The sequence below is a fragment of the Acomys russatus genome, chromosome 15 (genome assembly GCF_903995435.1).
Source record: "Acomys russatus chromosome 15, mAcoRus1.1, whole genome shotgun sequence".
Classification (NCBI taxonomy): Eukaryota; Metazoa; Chordata; class Mammalia; order Rodentia; family Muridae; genus Acomys; species Acomys russatus.
Window position 1 is genome coordinate 66,472,069 of NC_067151.1, and position 13,537 is coordinate 66,485,605.

The 13,537-nt window shown below is 46.8% G+C and overlaps 1 protein-coding gene across 1 annotated transcript in view; it reads right to left on the reverse strand.

The window, feature by feature from the left end:
• Positions 1-706: 706 nt before the first annotated feature.
• Rprd2 (regulation of nuclear pre-mRNA domain containing 2) overlaps positions 707-13,537 on the reverse strand; it is a 43,641-nt gene continuing 30,810 nt past the window's right edge. The window contains exons 8-11 of the mRNA XM_051157714.1: positions 12,959-13,241; positions 10,912-11,172; positions 8,931-9,131; positions 707-4,022 (exon numbers count right to left, since the gene is read on the reverse strand). Of these exons, the coding sequence (XP_051013671.1) occupies positions 1,282-4,022; positions 8,931-9,131; positions 10,912-11,172; positions 12,959-13,241 (3,486 nt within the window). The 3' untranslated portion in view covers positions 707-1,281. The remainder of the gene's footprint in view (positions 4,023-8,930; positions 9,132-10,911; positions 11,173-12,958; positions 13,242-13,537) is intronic.

The following is a 13,537-nucleotide window of genomic DNA, read 5'->3' on the forward strand; positions in this document are numbered from 1 at the left end:
GCAATACCCACCTGCCTCTAAGACACGTTAAGGACACCATTCAATCTCCTCTGAAATAGCAACAACAGGGGTAAATACAGAACAGAGAAGGGGTCAGGTTGTGATAATTATAGATAAAATATTTTCTTTTCTCTAATAGTTAATGTTTGCTGGAAACCACTAGTGAGGCACCATAGCAAAGGGAGTGTCAAGAACTTGAGTATTTAAGGCAGGGATAATACAATTTAGCTTGAATTAATAACTGAGGGAGAAAGAGGGAAAGGAGGACAAGGGCGTCACACAGGCCAGAGCCATCAACATACTTCCTTTTGTTTACAAAGGGCAGTTGGTCACAGAGCACCATGAAGTGACCCTTCCCTAGCTTTCCACACTGTCATCAATTCCCATTTTAACCTTGAAACTATATCCAGCTCTTTCTTTTAATGAAGAGACTTTTCCCTTCCTTTTTGAGACAAAGTTCCACTAAACAGCCCATGCTGGCCTCACACTTGCCATCCTCTCTTTCCTGCTGCCTCCCGGCACTGGGGCTGTGGGTATGTGCTGCCACACCCAGCAAGAGAAGACTTTGCACCGCACAGACTGAAGCTGCATATGGCCTCAGGTCACTGCCTAGTAACAGCTCAGAGGAAGCTGCTGAAAAAAAGAAAAAAAAAAACAAAAAACAAAAAACAAAAAAACAAAACAAAACAAAAAATAAAGAACTTCTTTCCAACCTTCTTTTAGAATAAAGCATTTGCACTTGACAGGCTCAAAGTCGCCCACGTTCTGCCCTCTGCAAACACCTCTTGGCCTTCAGCAGGGCAGAGGACACACAGAGAGAGCCAAGCTGGTCACAGAAGTTGTGTAGCTGCAGAGGGAAGGAGACAGGGGTCCTTCCGCTGACTGTTAGCAATGCCAAACCCCAAATAACACCTCAACATCGCACATGTTATCACCTGTACTGACCGAAGTTTTATTTCAAATTAAGTAATCTCCAATAGATGAGATAAAATATTGTTTTCTTCCCCACTCCCCAAACCCCAGCCAAATAAAGTGGCTTTGGTTATGTTTACTTTTTTTTTTTTCCAAAAGAAAAATACAAACAACTTGGGAAAGGTCCTAAGTCCAGAAAGAGGAGATAATAGTAAAATGTTACCATGTATGCTTTCTGAATTTAGACGGGAGGCCAATACAAAAGAAATGAAACAAAAGAAACCGAGAAAGAAAAAACAAAAACAAGAAACCAAACTGCTACTTCCAAACGCTCTCTAGACTGCAAGAATAACCTTTCCCTGGTTTCCATCAGTACCTGGGAGGGAAGAAGGGGCGTTTTGGTGCAAAGAACGGCGGGCCTCTAACAAAGGGCGGCCTGGGCCTCTTCAGACTGTGGAATGGGTCTCTGCCAAGAAAAGCTTCCCTAGGCCGAAAGTCTGGCCGGGGACTCCGTAAGATCATACCACTCCGGCCGATGACGTCTCTGTGTGCGGGACCCAAGGGAAGGCCACTGCTGCTGGTGTTGCCTCCCCCACCTCCTCCAAGGGCAGGGCCCAGGTGCTCCAGAGGGTGGGAAGGCAGGCTCAGGCTCTCTCGTGCACGACTAAGACCAGGGCCATTGAGGTCCCTGGGTCCTGTGAGCACCCCAAAATGCTCAGCCAGGGTCCCTTGAAGGAGGGAACTATGGTCCTTGGGAAAAACTGCCACAGCCCCAGTCACTCCATGCTCTGGCAGTGGGGGAGCTGGGAAAGGTACCACCCCAGAGTGGTCAACAGGGGGCGGAGGAGGGGGTGGAGTAGCAAAGGGGACACCACTCCCCGCACTGCTAAGTTCCCCAGGGGGTGGTGGAGGGGGTGGAGGAGGAAAAGGAACTCCGCTGTGCTCTCCAGGAGGAGGTGGTGGGGCGGCATGAGCCAGAGAGGCCTCCTTTGCAAAGGGGTTCGAAAGATCCACAGAGGGCAGATGAGTGGGCGCCTCTCGAGAGAAGATACCACCATGATCCTTAGGAGGGGCAGGTGGGGCAGGTGACGGCCCCACTGGCTCTCTCTGGAAGGGTGCCCCATGTTCCAAAGGGGCTGGGGGGAGATGATGCTCAAATGTTGAGTTGAAACTGTTGGAACGGAAGCTGGCGACACTCTCCTGAAACTGGGGTGCCCGTTCCTTGTACGGTGTTGTCTTAAAGCCAGAGAGGCCTCCACTGCCCCCACCCCCAAGGGATGCCAACTCAGAGGCACTTGAGGGACCATTGTCAAAAGAGCTGCCTGGTGTGCTCAGCTCAAACCAACCCGCTCTTGAACCCTCACGCCCGTGTCCTCGATTTCCCTTCCCAGGGACTCGTATGGACTCTACAGTCTGTATCGGCTCCCCTGACATCCTCCTATTAGCTGCATTATGATAACCCAGAGTTTCTATGGGGGCCCCCTTTTCTTCTGTGCTATCAGGCAAGTCTAAGCAGGAAGAGGAAACACGGGTTTCTATGCGATAATGTTCTTCTGGGTGCTGGTCAGTGGTGGGCAAGTTGGGCTGTGTGAGGTTTGACAGACTGACACCATCACTTGAAGGGCCCTTGTTGGGGGTCTGGCCAAAATGCTTATCATCTGAGGGCTTGCGTGAGGCATTCTTAAGCATATTCTTAAACTCAATGGTCGATGTGGTGGAAATCGTAGAGAGGAGGACTTTCTCCACGCCTGATGTGGGTGGGTGGCCCGTAGGAGCGGAGAGGGTGTTCTGCGCAGAGAAAAGGGGACGATGTGGGGCTGTGTGAGCAGAGTCTGGGAACTGCTTCTGCGGCACAGTGAGGTGCCCAGTGGAAGACTGAGACAAGCCAGCGTGGTTGGAGTCAGGGGTGAAAAACGAATCATTCTTACTCGGCGATGGTGACCGGTCAGACCCAGGTTCATTCCCTCTAATGTTGAAGGCACCAAAAAGCCCAGGGGGAGACGAGAGACGGTCACAGTTCTCACTGGAGTCCAGGAGAGCCCTGACAGATGGAGGGAAGGCAGATTTTACCGCAAACTCTTGGGCCCGGTGGTTATAGCTGGACAGGATTGGCTGGTACTCAGTGGCGTCTGAAAGCTTGCTGGACTTGAGGATGGATTTGGCTGGTTTCTTCTCCAGGTTCATCATGGCAGAGGGTGGAGGCCCTGAATACTCAAAATCTCGGTAATCCTCATCTTCCTGGAAAGAAGTATCCGGGAAGAACTTTTCCTGTGAAGAGTCCAGCACAGAAGACGGTCTCTCAACTCCATCCGAAGGCTGCTTGAAGGGAGAGTCACTGCCCAGGCCAAACGGGCGATACGTGGATGCGGAATTGGGGAGCTCTTGGGGGTAGCTCTCATCTCTCCCAGGGGGGGGTGACCGTGTACTGCTGGGTGTGGAGGAGCCTGGGCTGATGATCTTGGAGAGCAGGGACACAGTGTCCACACTGCTGGACGTGGGCTTGTCCATCATCTCATCCTGCGTGGGTGTCCCACTGCGCTCATCCCGAACAGGAGTTCCGTCAATGCTGTCCACTGAAGTGCTGGTAGGGCCACGCTGGAAGTCTGAGGAATGGCTTTCTGACGGGGCACTGGACCCCAGACTGCTCAGGATTGGGATGTTCAAGTTTAAGCCACTGAAACCGGGATTACCTTTTAAGAAGTTGTGGATCTTCATTTCAAGGCTCGGGGAGGTGGACTCTGATTCCAGCTTTGGCTTGGAGACCTCTGAGGGCTGTGGCACAGCAACTTCAGTAGGTGGGACAGCAGGGCTAGTACTGTGGGTACCTGCAAATCCTAAAGAACTGGACGGCAGTTTAAAGGTCGTGCTTGGGAGCACCGGGCTCTGCCCAACTGGTGCCTTGTTTGCTGAAGTCGAAGAGACTTCAGCAGTTGAAGAACTAGGGGAGTAGGTGAAGCTTTTGGAAATCAAAGACGGGGTGCTGGGGAGCACGTTTCTCCCCTTGGCGGCAGAGCCTGTGGTGCTGGCGGGGGAGGCGGTGCTGCTCTGGGAAGCAGCTTCACTGGCTGGCACTGGGTTCCCAGCCACACTCTGAAGTAAAGATGACAGGCCTGTAGAAACACAGATTAGAGGGGTTAAGAACAACTACCAGCAGGATAATGAAAACAAGGCCACCTGACACCATCATCCACTCTGGTGGGAACCAGATAGATTTTTAAAATAGGAAGTTAAAAGGAATCCAGACTACACAGGCTGTGTCTAGATGAAACAGAAAATATCAGGCCTATTTACCAATCTAAGATAGCAAAGCACTCAAATATCCTCAGAACAATCCAGAGACAAGCCCAGTAACAAAGGGACACAGGAAAAGAGAGGGATTTTTAATGTCAGAATCATTCAGTGCTTAAACAAAGGAGAGGAAAGGAAGGAGACTCTAAGCCCGCATCTGTGCCTGCGCTGTGGAACCTCTAACGGCAAATCAACGCTCCTGTCTCCCCACCCCGATGCCTTAAGTCAGCACGCACTGTCGTTCTCAAGAGGGAAAGAACAGATGCAAAACTCAGAAGATGCTTCAAGAGGGAGCACTCTTCTCACGAAGTCTATCCCTTGCTAGATCAATGTTAACTTTTAAGATTATTATGTATGTGTGGGTGTTTTCTGCTCATGCAGTTTATGTACATCTGTGTACTACATGCATGTCTGGTCCCCAAGAAGGCCAGAACAGACCACTATCAGCTGCTATGCCGGTGTTTTGGAAGAGGAGCCACTCCCTGGTGTTGCTTTCTGGGGCAGGGCCTCACTATGTATTCCCACATTCCTACCTAGACCTCTACACCACCCCAACCCACCCACCCACAGTGTGAATCACCACACCCAGTGACCGGTATTACTTTTAGGAAACATTTCTTTTTTCTTTTCAGTTTTTTGAGACATGGTTTCCTTCGGTAGCCCTGTCTGTCCTCGAACTCACAGAGATCCACCTGCTTCTGCCTTCTGAATGCTGGGATTAAAGGTGTGCGCCGCCGCACACCACATGGCTTGGCAACATTTTTTTCTTTACAGTTTTATCTTTTTCTGTGTATTAGTGTGTGGGTTCGCGCATGTACTGCAGCACAGTGGGGGTGATCAGAAGACAATTCTGTGGATCAATTCTTTCCTTTCACCTTTATATGGGATCCATTATTGAACTTCGATCATCAGGCTTGGGTGATAAGTGTGTTTACCCACTGAGACATTTTGCCTACTTTATTTATTTATTTATTTTGAGACAAGGTTTCTCCATGCAGCCTTGGTTGTCCTGGACCAGGCAGGCCTCAACCTACAGAGATCTACCTGCCTCTGCCTCCCGGAGATCAACGGGGCTAGAGAGGTGGCTGAGACGTTAAGAGCACTGGCTGCTCTTCCAAAGGTCCTGAGTTCCCAGCAATCACATGGTGGCTCACAACCATCTATTATGAGGTCTGGTGCCCTCTTCTAATGTGCAGGTCAAACACTGTATATAGAATAAATAAATACATCTTTAGGAAAAAATATTTATGTGTACTTTGTCTGCATATGTGGATGATGCGCACCATGCACACGCCTGGTACCCATGGGGACCAGAGAAGGGCGTCGGGTCTTTTGAACTATGGTTGGCTATAAGCTGCCACGCTGGGAACTGCTAGCGCCCTAGCCCTGTTTTCTTTCCTTTTTTGGGGGGCGAGGTGTGTTCCTCATATAACACAGGCTGGACTCTTTAATCTCTTTGATTCCACTTCCTACACGCTGGGGTTTTAAGTGTGTATCATCACACTCAGCTCTTTTTTTTTCCTTTAAAATATTTGTTTATTTACTTACTTATTTTTGAGGTGGGGTCTTAACTACACAGCTCTGGCTGGCCTGAGGGTTGCTGTGTAGGCCAGGCTGGCCTTGAATGCATGGAGATCTGCCTGTTTCTGCTTTTGGAGTCCTGCAGCCTGGATCTTTTCTTTTTTCAAAATTATTTTTATTTATGTGTGTGTAGATGTATGCTGTATGTGTTCAGGAACCTGGGAAGGACAGAAGGCATCAGATCTTCTGGACCTGGAGTCACAGGTGGTTGTTAAGCTACCAGATACGGATGCTGGGACAGAGCCTGGGCCGTCTGGAAGTCAGGAACACTCTGAACTGCTGAGTGCTGCTCCAGCTCCTCTTTTGGTTTTCTCCTAGGTGGTTTTTTGCTTTTTGTTTTAGGTAGAATATTGCTATGTAGGCTTGCTTGCCTCAAAAATTCAGTCTTCCTTTCTCTTAATAATTAAAAAAAAAAAAAAAAGTAGGGATGACAGATGTGCATTAAGAAAAAATTGCTTTCTGTGACAAGACTAACTCTGCTTGTAAAAGGAGACAATGATAAATAGAAAAACACATTTATAAAGACTTAAAAACCCAGACCAATAGAGGTACTGATCTTTTCACACATAAATGCACAATTCCTGTTATATAGCTAGAGAAACCCAATTGACAATGAGGAGACCAACCCTCTACATACACTGACTGACGAGCCTCAGAGCTACAGAGGAGGAATTCTTTGGTGCAGGATGAAGTTGATGAAACCAGAGTGTTCCTGAAAATAAAACACCATGATCTCCCCACATAGCCAGGCCGGACTCAATTCCTGCTCTGCCTGCCTGTGAGGATTATAACCGTGTACTATGATGTCCAGGCAGAAAATAGTCTAAAAGACAAAAAACTGACAAGGTGGTGACGTACGAGCCTACTAATTCAATCCTACTTACCTTTTGGTCATAAATGAAATAAATGTTCAGTTCTTTTTCTTTTTTTGGTTTTTTTGAGACAGGGTTTCTCTGTGTAGCCCTGACTGTCCTGGACTCACTTTGTAGACCAGGCTGGCCTCGAACTCACAGAGATCCACCTGCCTCTGCCTCTTGAGTGCTGGGATTAAAAGGCGTGTGCCATTGCGTCCAGCTAAAAGTATCTTACTTGTAACAAAACAACAAACAAAAACAAAAAACCCCTCAAAAAACCAAAAAACAAAACCCCTGATATTTCAGTAAGTATAAAATACCAATTTAAGTTCATATTTATTAAGAGATTTAAAGTTTGAATTTCAAAAACTTTGACTTCAAAAATTTGAAATTAACCCTGTATGCACATGCATATGTAGCAGTCACATGTGGAAGCCAGAGGTCAGCTCAGGTGCCATCCACCTTCTTTCCTGAGGCAGGGTCTCCCACTCACTGACCAGGCCGTGTGCCCTATGCTGGGCTGTCTTCTGTGGGTGCTGGGGACTGAGCTGAGGTCCTCGTGCTCACAAGAAACACCCCACTACTGCAACAGAGTCTCACGCACACTCCCTTACCATGCCATATGCAAACACCATGACTCCTCCTCCTCACTGCTCACCTTCCTCTCCTCCCCACAACCCCTTCTGCTGGCCACTGTCTTTGCAAATAACAATTCTGTCTGCTTTTATGTCATACACATTTCACCCCAACCAAGATCTTCTCTTCCCCTCTCATGGTTCTCTATCGTAACGTGTACATAGATTCAATTTGCTTTAGAAAGCTGAACTAAATGCAAACGTGCGCACATTTTCTGTCTGTCTATGGCTGGGTTCCTAGGCTGGGTGGGTCCATTTCTTGACTACTGAAAGCGAGGCAACAAAGCCTCTGCGATGTGTTGAGTTCTTCAAATACAGACCCAGGAGCAACAGCATCTGAGCCTATGAAAGCTCCATTATCAGTGTTTTTAGAAAGAGCTCAACTTGACTTCCAAGCACTGGACATACACTTTACTCTTACTGATGTTTTTGCTTCACATGTGCCAGGCGCGTGCTCTATACTGAGTCCAGTCTGTCCTTTCCAGGCGGTCTTGCCATACAGCCCAGGCTGCCCTCGCACTTGTTCTTTAGGCGACACGGGCGTAACCTGTGATGTTCCTGCCACTGCCTCCCAGGAGAAGGTCACACACATCATGACTGTCCTTTGTTTATTTGTTCTTTTGTTGGTTTTGTTTTGGGGACTATATAGTCCTGGCTGGCCTAGAACTCACTACATAGACCAGGCTGGCTTCAGACTCAGAGATCCATCCACCTGCTTCTGCCTCCTAAGTGCTGGGACGATTAAAGATTATTTTGTTTTCTCAAACAGGCATTTGCTAGACAGCCGAGGCTAGCCTCAAAATCACAGCAACCCTGCCTGAGTGCTGGGCTTGCAGATGTGCGTATGAATTGAGGAGTCCACAGCCCACGTTCTCTAGCAGGCCACGGTGTCTCCACAGTCACTGTCAGGCCAGTGAGACAGCTCCAGGGGGAAGGCACCTGATGACAGGAGTCTGATTCTCAGCCCAGACACTGTAAACAGAGAGCCAATTTCCACAAGCTGTCCTTTGACCCTGTAACCACTGAGGCACACGTGGCTGCCCTGGCTGCCCTGGAACTTGTTCTGTAGACTAACCTGCCTCTGCCTCCTGAGTACTGGGATTAGAGTGTGCCACTATGTGCAGCTAAAGTTCCACATTCTTATTTGTCAGAGAAGGGCTGGAGAGATGGCTCAGAGGTTAAGAGGACTGCCTGCTCTTCCAAAGGTCCTGAGTTCAATTTCCAGCAACCACATGGTGGCTCACAGCCATCTGTAATGAGATCTGGTGCCCTCTTCTGACATACACGCACACGTGAGGGCAGAATACTGTATGAATAATAAATAACATTTAAAAAAAAAAAAAAAAAAGCACACAGTAGTGCCATGGTGCTGGCCAGAGTGGTTTTTAGTTTCAGTCCATCACACATCAGACAAGACTCATGACCTTAGCCAACCACATGACCTCACTGAGCCTGGTTTCCTTACTTGAATGCGGAGGGTGCTATCAGAGTGTTTTAGTGATGACGCTTACTTCATACACGGCGAGCGTAAAGACGGCAGTGAATTAACTGCACATCTCATGCTTGTACGTCCACGGCTTCGAATTCCTCACAACTAGAATTCACGGCCACACTGCAGACAGACATTCGCAACTCACTCCCTCTGGCACATGGCGTTTACCTTGGAGTGCAGGGGCTGACTGTGTCTGGGTTTTAGAAAGAGCAGAGAGGATGCTCTCTGGGGTGATCTCCACCTTTGAGAGGATATTTGCCAGGGGGTTGTGAGATGGTGTTGTGGCGGGTGCAGGTGTTTTCAGGCCACTGCTGAGGCTGCTGGGACTGGTAGGAGTTCCTGGCGACGGTCTTGATGCAGAACTGACCCCTGGTGGCAGAGAGATGAACTCAAGAGAATGCAGTACTCAGTTCATGAGACATTCCACTCAACCAGGGTGTGTTTAATAGTGATTCTTGTGACTGATCTACAACAAGTGCCCATTTTAACACATACAAAGAAAAACATCAGAAGATACGAGCTCTTGTTTCCTTTTGGAATATTCTTAAGACATACAAGCACTGTGTTCCTTTCATGCACGTTCCTTGCTTTGCAGAGAGGGAGGCAGCCTGCTTCTGCTCCCACAGTGCTCACCAAAGCTGCAGGGTGATGGGGTCAAAGGCACTACACTGGGCAACGCTGTCACCACATGTCTGTGAGAGTGGCAAGGGTTTTTCTCCAAAAACAGCCTTATACAACATTATACAAACAAGCTCCTTTACACTTTTACACTTCAAAACATTGGGTCAGTTATTAACACAGTAGAAAGGTAATGTTGACATGAGGACACATTTGATTTCTTAAACCACCGTGGAGCAGGTGCATTACAAATATAAGTAAGCAAATAAAAAAAAATCTTTAATTAAAATATAGATATTATCTTTTCAAGACTAACCCTGACAATGGAACGGGCTAGGAACAATTCAATTTCCAACCACTAGACCTGTAAGATAGTATGGTCTTAGACAACAACTTAAAATCCACATGCTGTTTTTTGTTTTTGTGTTCGTGAAACAGACTCTCACAATATAACCTAGGCTGGCCTCAGATTCTTAATCCTTCTGCTTGGCTTCCTCAGGGTTAGGGTGACACACAGCAGCGGCACCTCTAGTTCAGAGTGGGCAGGGAGGGCACAGATGGCACGAGGCTTTCTGCAGGTTGTGCATGAGAACACTCTAATGTCTAATGACAAGGATTAGCACACACCACAGCAGCCATTCGAGTTGACTTAGATGAAGTTTTTAGTCCCACCCCACATGTTTCCAGGCATACAATCCCACATGTGCACGTGGAGACCAAATGGCAGTGAGGGTCTTCCTTTGCTGTTATCTAATTTTTCGTGATGGTGTCGATCACTAAATCTGGAAGTTTCTGGTTGCCACTCTGCAGGATTTACCTGTCTCCACTGAGGCCAAAGAGTGGGGTTACAGACACACAGAGCTAAGCCTGGGTTTACGTGGGTGCTGCTCAACACGGGTGCTCAAGCTTATGGATCAAGCTCACCACTCACTGAAAAACCTCACTACCCCGCCTTCCATTATTTTTTCCCCGAAAGGGTCTCATGTAGCCTAGGCTATCCCTGAACTCCTGATGGTCCTGGCTCTTCTTCCAAGTGCTGAGATTACAGGCGTGCATCATCACAACCAGCTGATTAGATGAATATTAATTATATAAAATATGTGATATATACTTAAAGTTTTGTTTTTTGTTTGTTTGGTTTTTGGTTTTTCGAGACAGGTTTCTCTGTCTTGGATCCGCCTGCCTCTGCCTCCTGAGTGCTGGGATTACAGGCGTGCACCACCAGGCCCGACTCTATACTTAAAGTTTTAAACAATCTGGTTAAAAAATAGTATAGATAATGTTTCAGTTTTTAAAAGAAAAAATATCCCAAGTATCTAAGCCCTCAAGTCCACATGGGTGGCTTGGTTTGGTGTTTTAAGGTCATTTTCTGGCTTTCCTATGGTGTCTGTTCATAATTTCATTTTTAATACAAAAATTTACAAAAAGTTTACCACCACCACCATCACCATCATCATCAACAAAACCCCTTGATGGTTAAGTTAAAATAGATGGAAATCAGTGTTTTACCATCTTCACTGGGTTCACTTACCCGTGTTTTTCATGACTGATGTTAAGCTGCTAAGGATGGAACTGATCTTTGCCAGATCCACATTTGCCAGGTTTGGCAAAACCAAAGTTGGGGAAGGGGACAGAAGAGAAGTGTTCACAGGCTTTGGGAGAGGTGGAGCGGCTGCTGTGGGCACAGCCGCCTGAGCACAGGGCGAGGCTTTCGAGACACTTTCTGTTGACTTTGTGGGTACACAAGTGGAGACAGCCGATTTCTCCACAGGCTTTTCTTTCCTGTCCTCCACTGTTTGAACAAAGAAAGAAGACAATTTTAAGATCTATTTTCTAGATTTTACTTCCAAAATGAAACAATGCTATGTCCTAATTGAGGGCAAATGCCCTACACTCACTTTATACTTTAAAATCAAGTAAAAACAAACCGGTTCCTAGCAGCCATATTGGATGCCCTCTTCTGTCTGTCCTCTGTGGGACATGCACACATGAGAATACACACAGATGTAACTGATACACTAAAGAAATGTAACATTTAAACAAAGCAAAGAAGAAACCCAGTCTGCATAGTTACCATCAGTCACCTACATCTCACTTTCTTCTTTTTGTTTTTTTGAGATCCGCTGTCTCTGTGTAGCCTTGGCCATTCTGGACTCATTCTGTAGGCCAGGCTGGCCCCTAACTCAAAGCAATCCCCCTGCCACTGCCTTGTGAGTACTGGGATTAAAGGCATGTGCCACCATGCCCAGCCTCTGTTATCTTACTTTTTAATGATTTACTTGTAATTTTTGAGTGCTGTATTTCTAAATACGCATATTTCTGGAACATTGTTTTTCGTTATTTATTTGTGTTGTTTTAGGGAGATGGTATTTGCCACAAGGTATCATGTCTTTTTTTTTTCATTGAGAACTTTCTTGGTAACAAAAATTCCAAATGCACATTATTGTTTTTGTTTCTAGAATTGTCCAACAGTGAGTATGACCAACACTAATTCTTTTTCAAAGTTACTTTATGTGTATGAGCTTGTTTTTTTTTTTTGGGGGGGGGGGGTCTGTCAGTATGCCTGTGTACCAAGTGTATGCAGTGGCCCAAGAGGTCAGAGAGAACATCAGATTCCCTAGAGCGGACTTACAGACAGCTGCAACTGCCACTGAGTGCTGGGAATTTGGGAGAGTAGCCAATGTTCTTACTTGCCCCCAGGTACTGATTTGAAACTGCAATATTTTAAGTCTTTTTTTTTCTTTCTTTCTTTCTTCTCAAAGAAAGAGTTTCTCTGTGTAGTCTTGGTTGTCTTACTTTGTAGACCAGGCTAGCCTCAAATTCAAGAGATCCACCTGCCTCTGCCTCCCCAAGTGCTAAGATTATAGGCATGTGCCACCATGCCTACCACAATGCTTTAAGTCTTAGTTGAGTTATTATTTTTTAAAGGAATTATTTATTTATCTTATGTATGAGTGCTCTATCTGCATTTGTACCTGCATGCTAGAAGAGGCCATCAGATCTCCGTATAGATGATCGAGAGCCACCATATGGATGCTGGGAATTGATCTCAGGACCTCTCAAAGAGCAGCCAGTGCTCTTAACCACTGAGCCATCTCTCCAGACCTGTTTTAAGTCTTAAAAACTGTGGTTAGGGGGCTGGAGAGGTGGCTCAGAGGTTAAGGGCACTGCCTGCTCCTCCAGAGGTCCTGAGTTCAACTCTCAGCAACCACATGGTGGCTCACAGCCATCTGTAATGTGATCTGATGCCCTCTTCTGGCCTGCAGGTGTACATGCAGGCAGAGCTCTGTATACATTATAATAAGTGAATAAATCTTAAAAAAAAAAAAAAAAAAAAAAAAAAACTGTGGCTGAACCTGGTTCCTCTTTCTCTTTCTTCTTCTTTTTTTCGCTGGGGAATCCAGAATATTTTTATTTCAGGAAAGCATAATGAGCACCAGGCGTACAGCCCCAGGCTAAGTGCCTGTGCAAAGCCCTGGCCTGCTCTCCAGTGCTGTGCAGAGTCAGCGGGAGCCTCTGCACAGCTGACTGAGTGGTGGGAACACAGGAAGCTACTTATTAACCCCATCAAGACTTACCAATGATTTCTGACCCATCATCTTCCACATCTGAGAGTTCCATGTCTTCCACATCACGGTTATCTGTCACTGGCTCAGGTGTGGCAGACTTGTCACTCTCCACGGTGGGTGACTGGGACTCTTCACCTCCCATTCCTTGAAATGGAGACTCAGAACCAGTTGGGGAAGGAGCATCCATGCTGGGAGAAGGGACTGGTGACTCCTCAGGGTCAGGAAGGGTTGACTTCAGTTGGTCCAACTTCTTCTTTAAATTGTTCACTCGGTTAGCAAAGGTTTTATAAGCCTAAAATGGGGGGGGGGGGGGAGCTTATTTCTCTGAGATAAGGAACGGGTGCCATTTTGACAAAACTAGCACAAAACAAGAACATTACCATCTCTTGAGCACAGAGTAGTTCAAGCATCTACTGTGCTCAGTGGATACCACTACCCACAGTTCTGTGTCAGACATCTTTAAAGACTGTATCACTGTTGTGAATGTGTGTATGGTGGTGTGGGAGCACAGGCCATTGTGTGTACATGGGGGTCACAGAAAAACCCAAGTAACTTCTCTCCTTCCATCTTTATGCAGGTTCCAGAGAC